At 35.3% G+C, this 16,920-nt stretch overlaps 1 protein-coding gene and 1 non-coding gene across 2 annotated transcripts; one reads left to right on the top strand and one right to left on the bottom strand.

Moving 5' to 3' along the window:
• The first annotated feature begins 464 nt into the window (after positions 1–464).
• On the top strand, positions 465–15,692 carry LOC131178413 (uncharacterized). Its single transcript, XM_058143369.1, has 7 exons — positions 465–700; positions 839–1,069; positions 12,263–12,504; positions 12,562–12,825; positions 13,747–14,197; positions 14,333–15,149; positions 15,399–15,692. The coding sequence occupies exons 1-7, from the start codon at positions 465–467 to the stop codon at positions 15,690–15,692; spliced, it is 2,535 nt and encodes an 844-aa protein (XP_057999352.1).
• Positions 3,545–3,651, bottom strand: LOC131178911 (small nucleolar RNA R71). The gene has a single exon (XR_009147918.1). It is a non-coding gene; the product is annotated as a small nucleolar RNA R71 (small nucleolar RNA).
• Positions 15,693–16,920: the final 1,228 nt, after the last annotated feature.

Below are 16,920 nucleotides of genomic sequence, written 5' to 3'. Positions count from 1 at the left end.
GGATTGTAGACCCTCTTCTGTTGGAAAGTCTGGCATGGAGAGAGGCTCTACAGTTAGCTGTGTCTAAAAATTTCTATTGGAAAGGCAGCTGTTAGCTGCCACTTATTTTGCATTTATTTAGGGCATTTGTTTAGGAATTTTTGTGTGCATATCTGTTCTTATCTTTTGTTATATGATTCTGATAAAATTTTGATAGTTTAGCTTGATTAGGAACCTATTTGTTAGTTGTAATTTTTTATATATATCTTTAATTTCTAGGGCAATAAACATTAGAATTCTTATTCCAAAATTTCTTAGTTCTTTTACATGGTATCAGAGCCATGGCTGATGAAAAGAAAAATGAGAGTTCTGGATCAGGGAAGAAAACTTCTAGTTCTTACACACTGAATTCAAATGATAACTCAGGTAACTTGATTACCCAAGTTCAGTTGAAGGGCGAGAATTACGAAGAATGGGCATGAGCTATGCGGACTGCATTGCGGGCCAAAAAGAAATATGGTTTTATTGATGGATCTGTAAAGCAACTAGCAGATGACTCACTGGAACTTGAAGATTGGTGGACGGTTAACTCTATGCTGGTTTCTTGGGTGTTTAACACCATTGAACCAACGCTTCGCTCGACCATCTCTCACATGGAGAACATAAAGGACATGTGGGAGGATATTAAACAGAGGTTCTCAATTGGGAATGGTCCACGAATGTAGCAACTGAGATCGGATCTGGCGAATTATAGGCAGGAAGGTCAACCGATCGTGTCCTATTTCAGAAGACTCAAAACGTTATGGGATGAAATAAACAACAATGATCAGATTCCAATGTGTATCTGTGTGGGCTGCAGATGCAATCTTACCATTGAATTGGAAAGAAAGCGTGAAGAAGAGAGAGTTTATCAGTTTTTGATGGGCTTGGATGAAGAAGGATACAGAACAGTGCGCTCTAATATTTTGAGCACTGAACCCTTGCCCAATTTGAATCGTGCCTATGCTATGGTTGTTCAGCAAGAAGAGCGTAACTATGACACGAACCAAGGAAGAAAGAGGCAATCCTATGAGTTTTGCAATTCAAGCAGGTAGTCGAAATTCAGGGGGGGATAAAGACAAATCCTCAATTTGTTCTAATTGCAACCGAGAGGAACATGATGCTGAAAGTTGTTTCCAGCTGATAGGTTATCTAGAATGGTGGGGTAATTGATGCATGCATTTTAGATCATCATTTAGGTGTAATTTTTGCACATAATTTACCCTTGTTCATAGCTATTATTATAGATAATAGTATATATTTAGTCAACTTTATAATTTTCACACTTCTTAGTTTAATTTTTGGAATTTATTTGTTTTGTAGGGTAAATTTGGAGAAATTTGATGTATTTTGATCAGAGTAGCCAATTGGAGGAGATTAAAGTCGAATTGCAAAAATTTTGAAGTTGAGTAAAAAATGGCCGAGAGCGACACAACCTGCAGCACAACCGAATTAGCTTATGTCGCAGGTTGTGTCGATCGTCAGATATTCACGCCGAGAGCGACACAACCCGCGACACAACTGACTCGGCTTATGTCGTTTTTACTGGAAATTGTTGACGTGGCATTTCCGTTACTCCAGCTTTTTACCTCACTTTCTCTGGATCCTTCCCCCTTTTACCCATTCTAGAACAGTCCCCTCGCCTATATAAAGTGCCCTTTATCACTTTCTTTCCATATAGAGAGCAAGGGAGGCATTTTTAGAAAGATAGAAAGAGGGAAAGGGAGGAGCATCTTCTGCATCTTCTTCCAGCAGCAGCAAGGATCACGTTTCTGCACTTTTCTGCAGAGATCCTTCTGCAATTTGCTGGGTTTTTCTACCCCTTTTAGCTTACATTTCCATTATTTCTTCATTTCTTCATTTGGGTTTGTCTTTAAACAATGATTTGTGAGTAGTTGATTGAGATTCTAGAGATGGGTTTGTAAATATTGATTTGTTTTGTGGTTTTGAACTGATTTAGCCATTTAAATGAAGATTGTTATATTTTGATTTATTGCTTGTGTGCTTATTTCCTTGCTTGATGAATGGGCCCTCATTAAGTTAAGTTTTAATCCTTAATAGATGGACTGAAAAGTGAATATTGGGGATGGATAATCTTGCAATAAACTTTATTTTCTTGGTGTTAGAAATAAGCTAAGAAGATTAAGGGGAACTTTCCAAAAATCAATTAGAGCATTAATTGGGTTTTTGTTAGTTTTGAAATACCGTGAAAACAGGGTTTGATTTAATGAAAACCAATTTTGAGATGCTTGAAAAAGGTTTCAAAAATTTAAGAATTGATTTCCCTCAAAATTGCAATTCTCATGTGTTTGGCTAAATTAGGGAAAAATCACATGCAAACAATATTGAAAATCCAATCTCTAGAATCAATTTATTTTTCATTGAAATTAGATATAAATCCTCCAAACCTCATAAATAGCAATTTCAATTTAAATCCAATTTAAATTTAATTCCAATTTAAATCCAATATCTAGAATTACTTTATTTTTTTTTTTAGATTTAATTCTTCTTAATTTCATAAATAGAAATTTCAAATTAATTTTTGGTAATCTAGTTTAATTAATTTTAGTTAATTGATTGATCTAGTTTTAATTCCTCGAATACAAATTTTAATTCCAAATTTCATTTTACATCTTTAATTTTTGTCTTAATTCCAAATTTCATTTTACATCTTTAATTTTTGTCATTCTAATTAGCTTATACTTTTATTTCCAATTTAAGCACAATTCCCTGTGGGATCGATATCATTTTTTTAAAACTATACTACTGTGACCCGTGCACTTGCGGACACACCGTATCAAGTTTTTGGCGCCGTTGCCGGGGAATTGTTTGTTTTTAAGTTGGATTTTAATTGTTTTAAGCTAATTAGAATTTTTATTTTCTTTTATTTTCACTATTGTTCCTTGTGTTTTTCAGGTACTTTTCTTGTTTATGAGACGATCGAAAAGCACAAGTGACACCGAATTGTTGTTCAATCCTGAAATTGAAAAATTCTGTCGAGCTAACAAAAAGGAATACAAGAGAAGAAAAGAAGCAGAAAAAGAAGAACAACAAATATTTGAGCAAGAGGAGACAATAGAAAATATGGAGAATCAAAATAGAGCTATTGGTGGAAACAATGGAGGAGATGAGCAAAACGGGCAAAATGCTAATCAAAATGATCCTCAAAGAAGATCCATGTTAGATTATGCTTTTCCTAGATGTACTGATGTGAGAGATAACAGACCTATTATTGGAGCTAATCAATTTGAATTAAAAACTGGTCTTATTCAAATGGTTCAGAATTCACAATTTGGAGGTAGCCCACTTGAAAATCCTCATTCTCATTTGAAGAAATTTTTGATGATATGTGGTACACAAAGACAACACGAGTTTCGATGAAGTTATTCGACTCACCTTATTTCCATTCTCTCTTCGGGATTCAGCATTGGAGTGGTATGATTCACTTCCACAAGCTATTATAGCTACTTGGGAGCAGCTATCTCAAGCTTTTCTATCTCAATTTTTCCCACCTGGGAAAACTACTCATTTGAGGAATTTGATGGTAGCTTTTAAACCAAGAGATGATGAAACTTTGTATGAATCCTGGATGAGATTTAAGGAGCTTGAAAGGCAATGTCCTCATCATGAAATACCCAAATGGATGATTGTTCAGAATTTCTACACCAGAGTTACTCCAGCCATAAGAAACACAATTGATTCACAAGCAGGAGGAGATTTCATGAGAATGACAAGTGAAGAATGCTATGATCTATTAGAGAAGATTGCTCATAATACCCATTTATGGGGAAATCCTAGAGCACTTGAGCCAAAGAAAGCTGGGATCTATGAACTAGACTCAGTTAGCTACATGAATGCAAGATTTGACCAGTTAACTCAGCTTCTTAGTGATTTTTGCACAAAAGCAACAAACTCAACTCCTACAACTATGCAACAAGTTGCCTTCACAGATGGAACCCAAAGTTGTGGAGTTGATTATTCTTCTTATGGTGATGATTATTTGCAGGAGCAAGCTGCTTATGCAGGAGGTTATCAACAAAAACCTATGGGAAATTCTTACTCTAATGTGAACAACTCAACATGGAGACCACAAGCAACTTTTGCTCAACAAGGCCAAAGCTCAAATTATGCTCATAACCAGCAGTTTATGCAGCAAAATAGGCCTCAATTTCAGCCTCAATTTCAGCCCACAAGGCAGCCACCACCTGGATATCAAGCAAGAGCACAACAATCCCTTCCATCCCATGAACCGAAGCCATCTTTGGAGAACATGATGGAGAAATTTTTTGCTGAACAAAGCAAGATGAATAGCAAATTGGAGGAAGAAATGCAACACATGAGACAAACCATGGATCAATTACAAGTCCACAACCGCATGTTGGAGACTCAATTGGCGCAACAAGCAAGCTCATCAGAAGCAATCCCTATGGAAACTACCTAGCCAACCACAAAACCCTCATGAACAATGTAAGGTCAGTAACCTTGAGAAGTGGTAAAAAGTTGGTCAAGAGAGTGAAAACAAGAGAGAAGAAAAAGAGAGCACAAAAGAAGAAAATTCAGTTGAGAGCAAGAAAAATGAAAAAGAAGAAGAAAGCAAAAGTGAGCAAGATGAGGGAGAGAAACCATACATCCCACCTGAACCTTACAAACCCACCCTTCCCTACCCTCAAAGATTCATCAAGCATAAACTAGACAAACAATTTGGCAAATTCCTTGAAGTGCTAAAGAAGTTGTATATCAATGTGCCATTCACTGAGGCACTATCCCAAATGCCAAGTTATGCCAAGTTTTTGAAGGAGATTCTTTCCAACAAGAGAAGGCTAGAAGATTATGACACCATCAACTTGGGAGAGCAATGCAGTGCTATAATCCAGAAGAAGTTACCTCCCAAACTCAAAGATCCGGGTGTGTTTTCCATTCCTTGTCATATTGGTGATAATTGTGTGGCAAATGCTTTATGTGACCTTGGAGCTAGCGTCAGCCTAATGCCACTTTCAATATATGAGAAGTTGAATATGGGAGAGTTGAAGCCCACAAACATGTATCTATCATTGGCTGACCGTTCAATTAAGTATCCGGAAGGCATTCTTGAAAATGTGCCTATCAAGGTTGGGAAATTTTACATTCCGGTGGACTTTGTCATTTTGGATATGGAAGAAGACACAAAAGTTCCTATCTTATTGGGAAGACCCTTTTTGGCAACAGCTGGTGCATTAATTGATGTGAAGGGTGAGCAATTGACGCTTAGAGTGGGAGATGATCAAATGATATTCAACATCAATCCAGCCATGAAAAGGAAACATGAAGAAGTTGAGTCTTGTTTGCGGGTAGACATTATTGATGAGATTGTTCAAGAGCATTTCAGACAAAGCTATCCACAAGACCCACTTGAAAATTGCTTAGTCCATGGTGGGAGCATTGATGATGATAATCACAACATGGCTATTTTTGCACAATACTTGGAGAGCTCTCCACCACATCCTGAAGCCACAATTTTTCAACTTGAAGGAGTGCAAACTTTGGAGATCAAACCACCATCTTTAAAGGTAGAGGATGCCCCAAAGGTAGATCTTAAACCTCTTCCTTCCAACCTCAGGTATGCTTTTCTTGGACCAAATGAAACATATCCTGTTATAATTAATGCATGTTTGACTGATATTGAGATTGACAAATTGTTGAGAGTTTTGAGAGAATATAGAAGAGTTTTGGGTTATGCAATTGATGATATAAAGGGAATTAGTCCAACAGTTTGTATGCATAGGATTTTCCTTGAGCCAAATAGTAAACCTTCCATTGAACATCAAAGAAGATTAAATCCTACAATGAAGGATGTTGTGAAAAAGGAAATCCTAAAATTACTAGTCTGGAATTATTTACCCTATTTCCGATAAAGGAGTGGGTTAGTCCTGTGCATGTTGTACCAAAAAAGGTGGGGTGACAGTTGTTAAAAATGAGAATAATGAATTGATACCCACTAGAATCATTACAGGTTGGAGAATGTGCATAGACTATAGGAAGTTGAACAATGCTACAAGAAAAGACCATTTTCCCTTCCTTTTATGGATCAAATGTTAGAGAGATTAGCCAAGCATTCATTCTTTTGTTACTTAGATGGATATTCGGTTTCTTTCAAATTCCAATACATCCCGATGACCAAGAAAAACTACCTTTACTGTCCCTATGGCACCTTTGCCTATCGAAGGATGCCATTCGGATTGTGTAATGCACCTGGAACATTTCAAAGATGCATGATGGCCATTTTTTCTGATTTTATTGAAGAAATTATGGAGGTCTTCATGGATGACTTTTCAGTATATGGCACTAATTTTGATTCATGCTAGACTAATTTGTCTAAAATTTTGCAGGTGTCTTGATAATGATTTGGTGTTGAATTGGGAGAAATGCCACTTTATGGTCCAAGAGGATCGTTTAGGGCATTTAATCTCAAATAGGGAATTGAAGTGGATAGAGCTAAAATAGAAATTATTGAAAAAATGCCCCTCCAACCATCATCAAAGGAGTGGAGTTTCCTTGGACATGCTGGGTTTTACCGGCGATTTATTCAGGATTTTTCTAAACTTGCTAAACCCTTAACAAATCTTTTGAATCATAATGTTAAATTTGATTTTAATCAAGATTGTATGGTTTCTTTTTGCAGGTTGAAGACGGCCTTAACAACAGCTCCTATCATGAAACCCCCAGATTGGACTTTGCCATTCGAAATCATGTGTGATGCAAGCGAGTTTCTTGTTGAGCCGCCCTGGCCAAATAAAAGATAGAAAACCTTATGCCATTTACTATGCAAGCCGAACCCTTGATGAAGCTCAAGTTAATTATGCCACAACTGAAAAGGAGTTCCTTGCGGTAGTATTTGCACTCAATAAATTTCGTTCTTATTTGGTCAACTCAAAGGTAATTGTTTTCACTGATCATGCAGCAATAAAGTATTTAATGAGCAAGAAAGAAGCTAAATCTAGGTTGATTAGATGGATATTGTTACTTCAAGAATTTGATTTGGAAATAAGAGATAAAAAGGGTGTTGAGAATGTGGTGGCTGATCACCTTTCTAGGATAAAAGCGAAAATAAAGATGATGAAATTGTGCCAATTGATGAATTTTTCATGAATGAGCAGTTGTATGTGTTGAATTCTGCACTTCCATGGTTTGCTGATATTGTGAATTTCTTGTCTTGTGGTGTCTTGCCACCTGATTTATCTTGGCAGCAAAAGAAAAGATTCTTGCATGATGTTAAATTTTATTCTTGGGAAGAACCTCTTTTGTTTAGAAGATGTAATGATGGAATAATTAGGAGATGTATACCAGAGGAAGAAATTCATGATGTTATTTACCATTGTCATTCCTCTGAATATGGTGGTCATTTTAGTGTCTCAAAAACTATTGAAAAGGTCTTGACATCAGGTTTCTATTGGCCTAATATGTTTAAACATGTGAGAAATTTTGTAAGCAAGTGTGATAGGTGTCAAAGAGTAGGCAACATTTCCAAGAGAGATGAGATGCCCCAACAGTCCATATTAGAAGTTGAATTATTTGATGTGTGGGGAATTGATTTCATGGGGCCATTTCCATCTTCTTATGGGAATAAATATATCTTGGTAGGGGTGGACTATGTATCTAAATGGGTAGAAGCTATTGCTACACCTACCAATGATGCAAAAGTTGTGGTGAAATTTCTGAAAAAATTTGTTTTGACCAGGTTTGGTGCCCCACGTGCCATAATCAGTGATGGTGGTAGCCATTTTTGCAACCACCAATTTGAAAAATTGATGAGAAAATATGGGGTAAAGCATAGGATTGCCACACCATATCACCCTCAAACAAATGGCCAAGTAGAAATCACAAATAGAGAAATCAAGCAAATCTCGGAGAAAATGTCACAATAAGTCCAAAAGATTTGTCCCTTAAATTAGATGACACTCTTTGGGCATATAGAACAGCATTTAAAACCCCATAGGAACTACACCTTATAGGTTAGTTTTGGGAAATCATGCCATTTGCAGTAGAGTTAGAACACAAAGCTTATTGGGCCATTAGAGCAATCAATTTTGATTTACAAGCTGCTGGACACAGAAGACTTTTGCAACTTGATGAATTAGAAGAATTGAGACTTGATGCTTATGAAAATGCTAGGATCTACAAAGAAAGAACTAAAAAATGGCATGATAAGCATATCAAGAAAAAGGACTTTAAAGAAGGAGATTTGGTTCTCTTATTCAATTCAAGGTTAAAATTTTTTCCAGGAAAATTAAAATCAAGGTGGTCCGGTCCATTCAAAATTGTGAAAGTTTTACCTCATGGTGCTGTTGAAATTTTTGGTGAAAAATCGGGTAATTTCAAGGTAAATGGGCAAAGGTTGAGGCACTATTCAGTTGGTGAGCCAATTGAGAAGATAGCAACTTGCTATCTTTCTCATTCTCCATAACATTTTGAGTGAGTATGGTCAAGCTAAAGACCTAAACTTAGCATTTTTGGGCATAACTCATAATTTTTCATTGATTCTTTATTTCTTTCATATATATATTTGTTTTAAGTTTTTCTATACTCCTTATTCAGAGTTTAACATTGTTCTAATTTCCTTGTGCAGATGGGATGCAATGCATAGAAGCAAATGAGCATAAAAAAAAAAAAAAAAAAAAAAAAAAAAAAAAATTATGTCTTTAATTTCGTTACTTAATTAATTAGTATTTTGAACTTATTTAGTTAATATTTTGCTTGTGTTGTTTTTTTTTTCTTTACTTGAACCATTTACTTATTCAGTTTTTTTTAGTTCCTCATAACGTACATTTTTCTTTTATATCTTTAGTACAATTGCTCACTTGCTTTGATTTGCTATTTCGGATTTACACTTGATGGCTATATTTTTGCGCTTAACTTCCTATTTCAACTTTTTGAGTTTAATTGATTTAATGGATTCCATTGCACTGTTTCTTTTGTAATGAGTGCAGCAGCTGTCCAAATTTTATTTAATTAAATTGGCTGCACTTCAATGAGGTAACACTTCTTATCTCAGCTTGTGTCATTTTCAACACAAGTTGTGCTATCGCTTATGCAACAGGGTAATAATTCTCTATGCACATATAGGCAAATTATCCCATTCCTTGCACTATTCTAACATTGAGGACAATGTTCATTCTAAGTATGGGGGAGAGGGTAAATTTTTTGCAAAAATTACTTTTTCTTTTTCATTTAGCGACACACTCATACTTGTACATATTCACTTGCATATAGCCTCTTATACTTAGTTACGCATATTTAGTTGCATATAGGTTGACTTGACATTTACACTCATGCATTTCATTTAAAATTTTTGGATTTTTAAACCAGTCTTTGAATTCCATAAGCCACTTATTCAAGCAATCCAACTTGCCTTTAGATGGTTAGTGGAATGAAAGTTCCAGCTGGGTACAAAGTCTTAAGCATTATTCTTTCTCTTATTTAATAGCTGAAAATTAATATATCAATCTAGGTATGTAGTGCTAGTTAGTTATTTTGAGTTTTGAGTGTCTGGATAAGCCTTTAAGGAAGAAAATGGTCATTGTCGTCTCACCATTCCTAGAACAAGCATCTTAGATCTTTCAAAGCGAAATTTTTAACTTACATTTGATAAGAATATGATTTAGGCATTTCTTCATATTTTAAACCTCACATTTAGCCTTAACCTACCTTAATTTCATTTTAACCCTTGCAAACCCCCTTGAACCTTAATTCCCTAATTTCTTTGGAACCCAAATCATTTACCAAGCCATAAAACCTAAACACTACCACCTATTTATGAGAATAATATTTTAGCAATTAAGTGCATAAAAAAAAAAAAAACATGGAGGATTGAAACATCTTGAAAAGTGCTAAAGTAATTGTGAAAAGTTGATAAAAAGAAGTCACCAAAATATCCCAAAGGTAATTTTGGGTGTGACATGAAATAGGGACACATACAAAATAAAAAATATATTATAAAAGTAGTCCCTTTATTGTGTTAGCACTTAAGATTCATTGTGAATTTCTTTCCTCTTGATAAAAAAAAATTAGTATTATAAAAAAAAAAAAAAAAAGAAGAAAAAAAAAAGAAAAAAAAATGGATGCACTTTGAGTTTCATGGTTAATATTATTCTCATATTTTGTTTACCTTATTCCCTTTCTTTGTTAACCACAATCTTACCCTATTTGACCCCATTACAACCCTTAAAAAGACCTAATGATTCTTTGAAAAATGCTTGTTACATTAGTAGAGTTAGATCTTTTATGCTTGCATATGGGTTTGGCAATATAATCTTCCATACATTACTCACCATCTATTTGAGACACATTGGCTATCTATTTCATTTAGGTTTGTTTTGGCACAATTGACTCTTGTAGCTGGTTGGTATTTGTTGCTTGGGTTGATTGGTTAATTCTTAGCTATTCTATAATAGTTGAGAGTGCTTGCTTCATTCTTTGTGCTTTTGCTGGTGGGAACTTGGAATGTTGGTGGCTAGAGGTAAGTTGGTGGTTTGGATTTGTGATTTTTGTGTTTTCAAAGACTGATTCTATTCCCTTCCAAATGAGTTTTAATGAAATTTTGCTTGAGGACAAGCAAGAGTTTAAGTATGGGGGAATTTGATGCATGCATTTTAGATCATCATTTAGGTGTAATTTTTGCACATAATTTACCCTTGTTCATAGCTATTATTATAGATAATAGTATATATTTAGTCAACTTTATAATTTTCACACTTCTTAGTTTAATTTTTGGAATTTATTTGTTTTGTAGGGTAAATTTGGAGAAATTTGATGTATTTTGATCAGAGTAGCCAATTGGAGGAGATTAAAGTCGAATTGCAAAAATTTTGAAGTTGAGTAAAAAATGGCCGAGAGTGACACAACCTGCAGCACAACCGAATTAGCTTATGTTGCAGGTTGTGTCGATCGTCAGATATTCACGCCGAGAGCGACACAACCCGCGACACAACTGACTCGGCTTATGTCGTTTTTACTGAAAAATTGTTGACGTGGCATTTCCGTTACTCCAGCCTTTTTACCTCACTTTCTCTGGATCCTTCCCCCTTTTACCCATTCTAGAACAGTCCCCTCGCCTATATAAAGTGCCCTTTATCACTTTCTTTCCATATAGAGAGCAAGGGAGGCATTTTTAGAAAGATAGAAAGAGGGAAAGGGAGGAGCATCTTCTGCATCTTCTTCCAGCAGCAGCAAGGATCACGTTTCTGCACTTTTCTGCAGAGATCCTTCTGCAATTTGCTGGGTTTTTCTACCCCTTTAGCTTACATTTCCATTATTTCTTCATTTCTTCATTTGGGTTTGTCTTTAAACAATGATTTGTGAGTAGTTGATTGAGATTCTAGAGATGGGTTTGTAAATATTGATTTGTTTTGTGGTTTTGAACTGATTTAGCCATTTAAATGAAGATTGTTATATTTTGATTTATTGCTTGTGTGCTTATTTCCTTGGTTGATGAATGGGCCCTCATTAAGTTAAGTTTTAATCCTTAATAGATGGACTGAAAAGTGAATATTGGGGATGGATAATCTTGCAATAAACTTTATTTTCTTGGTGTTAGAAATAAGCTAAGAAGATTAAGGGGAACTTTCCAAAAATCAATTAGAGCATTAATTGGGTTTTTGTTAGATTTGAAATACCGTGAAAACAGGGTTTGATTTAATGAAAACCAATTTTGAGATGCTTGAAAAATGTTTCAAAAATTTAAGAATTGATTTCCCTCAAAATTGCAATTCTCATGTGTTTGGCTAAATTAGGGAAAAATCACATGCAAACAATATTGAAAATCCAATCTCTAGAATCAATTTATTTTTCATTGAAATTAGATATAAATCCTCCAAACCTCATAAATAGCAATTTCAATTTAAATCCAATTTAAATTTAATTCCAATTTAAATCCAATATCTAGAATTACTTTATTTTTTTTTTTAGATTTAATTCTTCTTAATTTCATAAATAGAAATTTCAAATTAATTTTTGGTAATCTAGTTTAATTAATTTTAGTTAATTGATTGATCTAGTTTTAATTCCTCGAATACAAATTTTAATTCCAAATTTCATTTTACATCTTTAATTTTTGTCTTAATTCCAAATTTCATTTTACATCTTTAATTTTTGTCATTCTAATTAGCTTATACTTTTATTTCCAATTTAAGCACAATTCCCTGTGGGATCGATATCATTTTTTTAAAACTATACTACTGTGACCCGTGCACTTGCGGACACACCGTATCAGTAATAGACCACGTGGAACTTCTGCTGGACGAGGAGGTGGTCAAAAGCGTGGCAATGGAGCAGGACATAGCAAGGGAGGAGTTGCTCGTGCCAACGCCACAAAAGCAACTGGAGTTGATGGTAGGCATGGAATTGTGACAAATTCAGATCGAAAGGGTCTTAGTAGATTAAATGAAGAGCAGTGGGCTGCTTTGCTGGGCATGTTGAATTCTTGTCAGAATGGTGGCAATGAGAGGTTGACAGGTACGTAAAGGATATTTCCTTGGATTATTGACACAGGAGCTTCCCATCATATGACAGGAACGTTGGCATTTTTGAGTGAATTGCGTGACATTGTCCCATGCTCAGTCGGGTTACCTAATGGAGAAAAGACCTTGGCGGTGAAAGAAGGAACGGTGTTGCATGGAGGAGACTTGAAATTGCAACGAGTCCTTTATGTGCCAAATTTGAATTGCAATCTGATCTCTGTATCACAACTGCTTAATGATTCAAATTTGGTTATTCAACTCACTAACAAAATTTGTGCTATGCAGGACCTAAATTCGAGGAACCTAATTGGAGCGGGTGAGCAATGCGAGGGGCTATACTTTCTCAAGGGAGTGACATCGGTACATGCTTGCAAGGTAACTGATGTGGGGTCTTTTGAGCTTTGGCATAAGAGAATGGGTCATCCTTCTTATAAGGTGGTAGAGTTAATTCCAGAAGCTGGTAGCATAGTTAGGAAAACTAATAAAACTTGTGAAGTTTGTTTTAGAGCAAAGCAAACAAGAGAGATTTTCTTTTCTAGTGACAATAAAGCTGATAGTTGTTTTGAATTGATACATTGTGATTTGTGGGGACCTTATAGAGTGCCAACTTCTTGTGGAGCAATTTACTTCTTAACAATTGTTGATGATTACTCTCATGCTATTTGGATATATTTGCTGAATAGAAAACAAGAAGTAGCTTGTGTTCTTAAGAAATTTATTGTGATGGTTAAACGCCAATTTAAAAAAAATGTGAAAATTGTCAAAAGTGATAACGGAAGTGAATTTATGTGCTTGAAAGAATATTTTGATGAACAAGGGATATTGCATCAGACTTCCTGTGTAGGAACACCTCAACAAAATGGCCGAGTGGAAAGAAAACATCGCCATATTCTTAATGTGGCAAGAGCCTTGCGTTTCCAAGCAAATTTACCCATAGAATTTTGGGGAGAATATGTACTTGCAGCCGGGTATTTGATTAATAGGACTCCATCTATGTTATTAAATGGTAAAACCCCATATGAGATGCTCTTTGGGAAAGTACCTTCTTACAAACACGTTCGGGTTTTTGGTTGTTTGTGCTATGCGCATAATCTGAATCGGGATAAAGATATATTTGGCAGTAGAAGTCGTAGGTGTGTTTTTGTTGGGTATCCATTTGAGAAGAAGGGATGGAGATTGTATGATTTGGAAACTAAATAATACTTTGTATCAAGAGACGTGGTATTCGCTGAAATAGAATTTCCATATGCAAATGAGAAAACAATGGGTGATGAACTCATTAAAAATGGAGTTGAGGAGTTGGGTGATGAAGTTGATGGTTTAGAGAACAACTTGGGAAAGGAGCACGATGAAAGTGTCAGTAGAGAAAATGAGGTGAATCCTGAAATGGAAGAATTGATCCATGAAAACAGTGAGGGAGTGGATAGAGGTGAAGTTGTTGAAGAGCAACTAGGTAGGGGACAAAGGGCCAAGCAACCTAGTGTTCGTTTGAAGGATTATGTGACAAACGCCATTAAAACAAGCCCCTCGGTATGCTCACCTTCCCAATCTGATTCCTTAGGTACGCCTTACTCTATAGCAGATTATGTGGGTTATGATAAATTCTCTGCACAACACCGATGTTTTTTAGCTGCCATTACTACAGGACATGAACCAGGCTCTTATGCAGAAGCAGTTACGGATGAACGGTGGAGAGCGGCTATGAGAAAAGAAATACAAGCTTTGGAGGATAATGGTACACAGACAGTTGAAAATCTGCCATTTGGGAAGAGAGCAATAGGAAGCAAGTGGGTATACAAAATTAAATATAATTATGATGGAAGTGTTGAACAATACAAGGCGCGGTTAGTGATATTGGGAAATAATAAAGTTGAAGGCATAGATTATCAGGAGACTTTTGCTCCTACAACAAAAATGGTTACTGTGCGCACCTTTCTTGTCGTTGCAGCTACAAAGAATTGGGAACTCCATCAGATGGATGTCCAAAATGCTTTCTTACACGGTGATTTGGAGGAAGAGGTTTACATGAAGATACCGCCTGGATTTGCTTCTCAATCACCAAGGAAGGTTTGTAAATTCCGAAAATCTCTATACAGTTTGCGGCAAGCACCTAGATGTTGGTTTGCGAAATTGACTGCATCTCTGAAAGCTTATGAATTTGAGCAATCATATTCAGATTACTCTTTGTTCACTTTTCGAGCTGGGACTGTTCAATTGAATGTGCTTATTTATGTGGATGACCTTATTATCTCTAGCAATGATGTTTCCGCTGTACAAAAATTCAAGAACTATTTAAGTCGTTGCTTTCATATGAAAGACTTGGGGAAGCTGAAATTTTTCTTAGGGATTGAAGTAGCCAGAAACTCGAATGGTATTTTCTTGTGTCAACGTAAGTATGCATTGGATGTAATTTCAGAAGTTGGATTACTGGGTTACAAGCTGGCTAAAACTCCTCTTGAACAAAATCACAAGCTAGCCCTTACCGAGAGTGATGATGTGGATGACCCTGCTCAGTATAGGGGTCTGGTGGGACGGCTTATTTATCTAACAATAACTCGGCTCGAGTTGTCTTATTGTGTGCATATTCTTGCTCAGTTCATGCAACAACCGAAGAAAGCTCATTGGGAGGCAGCTGCTAGAGTTCTGCATTATTTGAAAGGAAATCACAGTCGTAGTATACTCGCATGCCAATTGTGATATCAAATTGTCCGCATCGTGGATTACGATTGGGCTAGCTGTGCTTTGACGAAACGGTCTTTGACCGGTTATTTTGTTCTTTTGGGTGAATCCCCTATCTCGTGGAAGACTAAAAAGCAACAAACAGTGTCTCGCTCATCTGCTGAAGCTGAATATCGATTTATGAGTACTACAACTTGTGAACTTAAATAGTTAAAAGGATTATTGAATTCTCTTGGTGTGGCGCATACTGAACCTATGAATTTGTATTGTGATAGTCAGGCAGCTTTGCATATAGCTGCTAATCCTGTCTATCATGAACGTTACAAGCATATTGAAGTGGACTATCATTTTATCCGTGATGAGATATTGAATGGTAACATTCGAACAGATTATGTACGTAGTTCAATGCAACCTGTGGATATCTTCATAAAGGCGTTGGGAAAGAATCAGTTTGACTTTCTTCTTCGCAAATTGGGCATTCGAGATCTCCATGCTCCAACTTGAGGGGGAGTATTGGAAGGCAGCTGTTAGTTGCTACTTATTTTGCATTTATTTAGGGCATTTGTTTAGAAATTTTTGTGTGCATATCTGTTCTTACCTTTTGTTGTATGATTTTGGTACAATTTTAGTAGTTTAGCTTGATTATGAACCTATTTGTTAGCTGTAATTTTTTATATATATCTTTGATTTCTGGGGCAATAAACATTAGAATTCTTATTCTAAAATTTCTTAGTTCTTTTACAATTTCAAGCAAGTGATGTTTGAAGGAGACTCAAAAATAGTTATCTCAGCTCTACGAGAAGGGTTTGTCCCACTGAAAATTTCCAAAATCCTGCAGGACGTAATCAACCTTACTCAAGCTCTACAGGAGATATCTTTCTCCTTTATTAAAAGACAATATAATGTGGCTGCACATAGCCTTGCCTCTAAAGCACTGAGAGATGAGTCTTTCTTTCTTAATCCTCTTACCCAGTGCTCTTTTCTAATATCTGAAATGCTTGTTTAAGGCTATCAATGAATTCTTACCTTTGAAAAAAAACTAAAGGAAGCGGAGGTTAAGATAAACAACAGTTTTTTAAGGGTAAGTACAAAACAAATCTTATAAAGTATATTCACAATACTCTTAACTTTTCTTAACTGTCCACAACTCCTTTTATCCATTATCAGCTTAGGTCTTTTGATATTTATCTCTTAATCACCCATACGTATCTACTCATTTAGTCTTTAATTAATTAAATTAATGGAATAAAATTAATTATATTAATTTTATAAGAAATTAATTTAATTAATCTTAAACTAAAAAATAATTAATGATCTATAAATTAATATTTTTAATATATATATATATATATATATATATATATATATATATATATATTAAAGAAAATTTTTAAAGCTTGGAGGCGCTCTTCCTTGCCCTCTCCCTCCAACCTTTCAAATAATCCTTTGAAATGATTGATTTTTCCTTTGTTTAGAACAAGAAAAAATAGCCCAGAAATCGGAAAAACTTGGCATGAAATTTGAATTAAGTTTAATGGAACAACCTGGGAAAAAGGGAAGTATCATAGTACAGAAAATGATAAAATAATGGAATTGATTAATATTTCCTTGGGTTTTCTTTTACATGGCCATTTGATTTCTTGACAATTAAGCTCCCTTGTAACATTTCAATGCCATTTTTTTTCTTCCCCAATCAAAATCATAAAAACTAAGGAAAAGAAATCTTCTCTTC

This window comes from Hevea brasiliensis, chromosome 3, assembly GCF_030052815.1.
Source record: "Hevea brasiliensis isolate MT/VB/25A 57/8 chromosome 3, ASM3005281v1, whole genome shotgun sequence".
NCBI lineage: Eukaryota > Viridiplantae > Streptophyta > Magnoliopsida > Malpighiales > Euphorbiaceae > Hevea > Hevea brasiliensis.
This window is presented reverse-complemented; position numbering and strand designations above follow the sequence as displayed.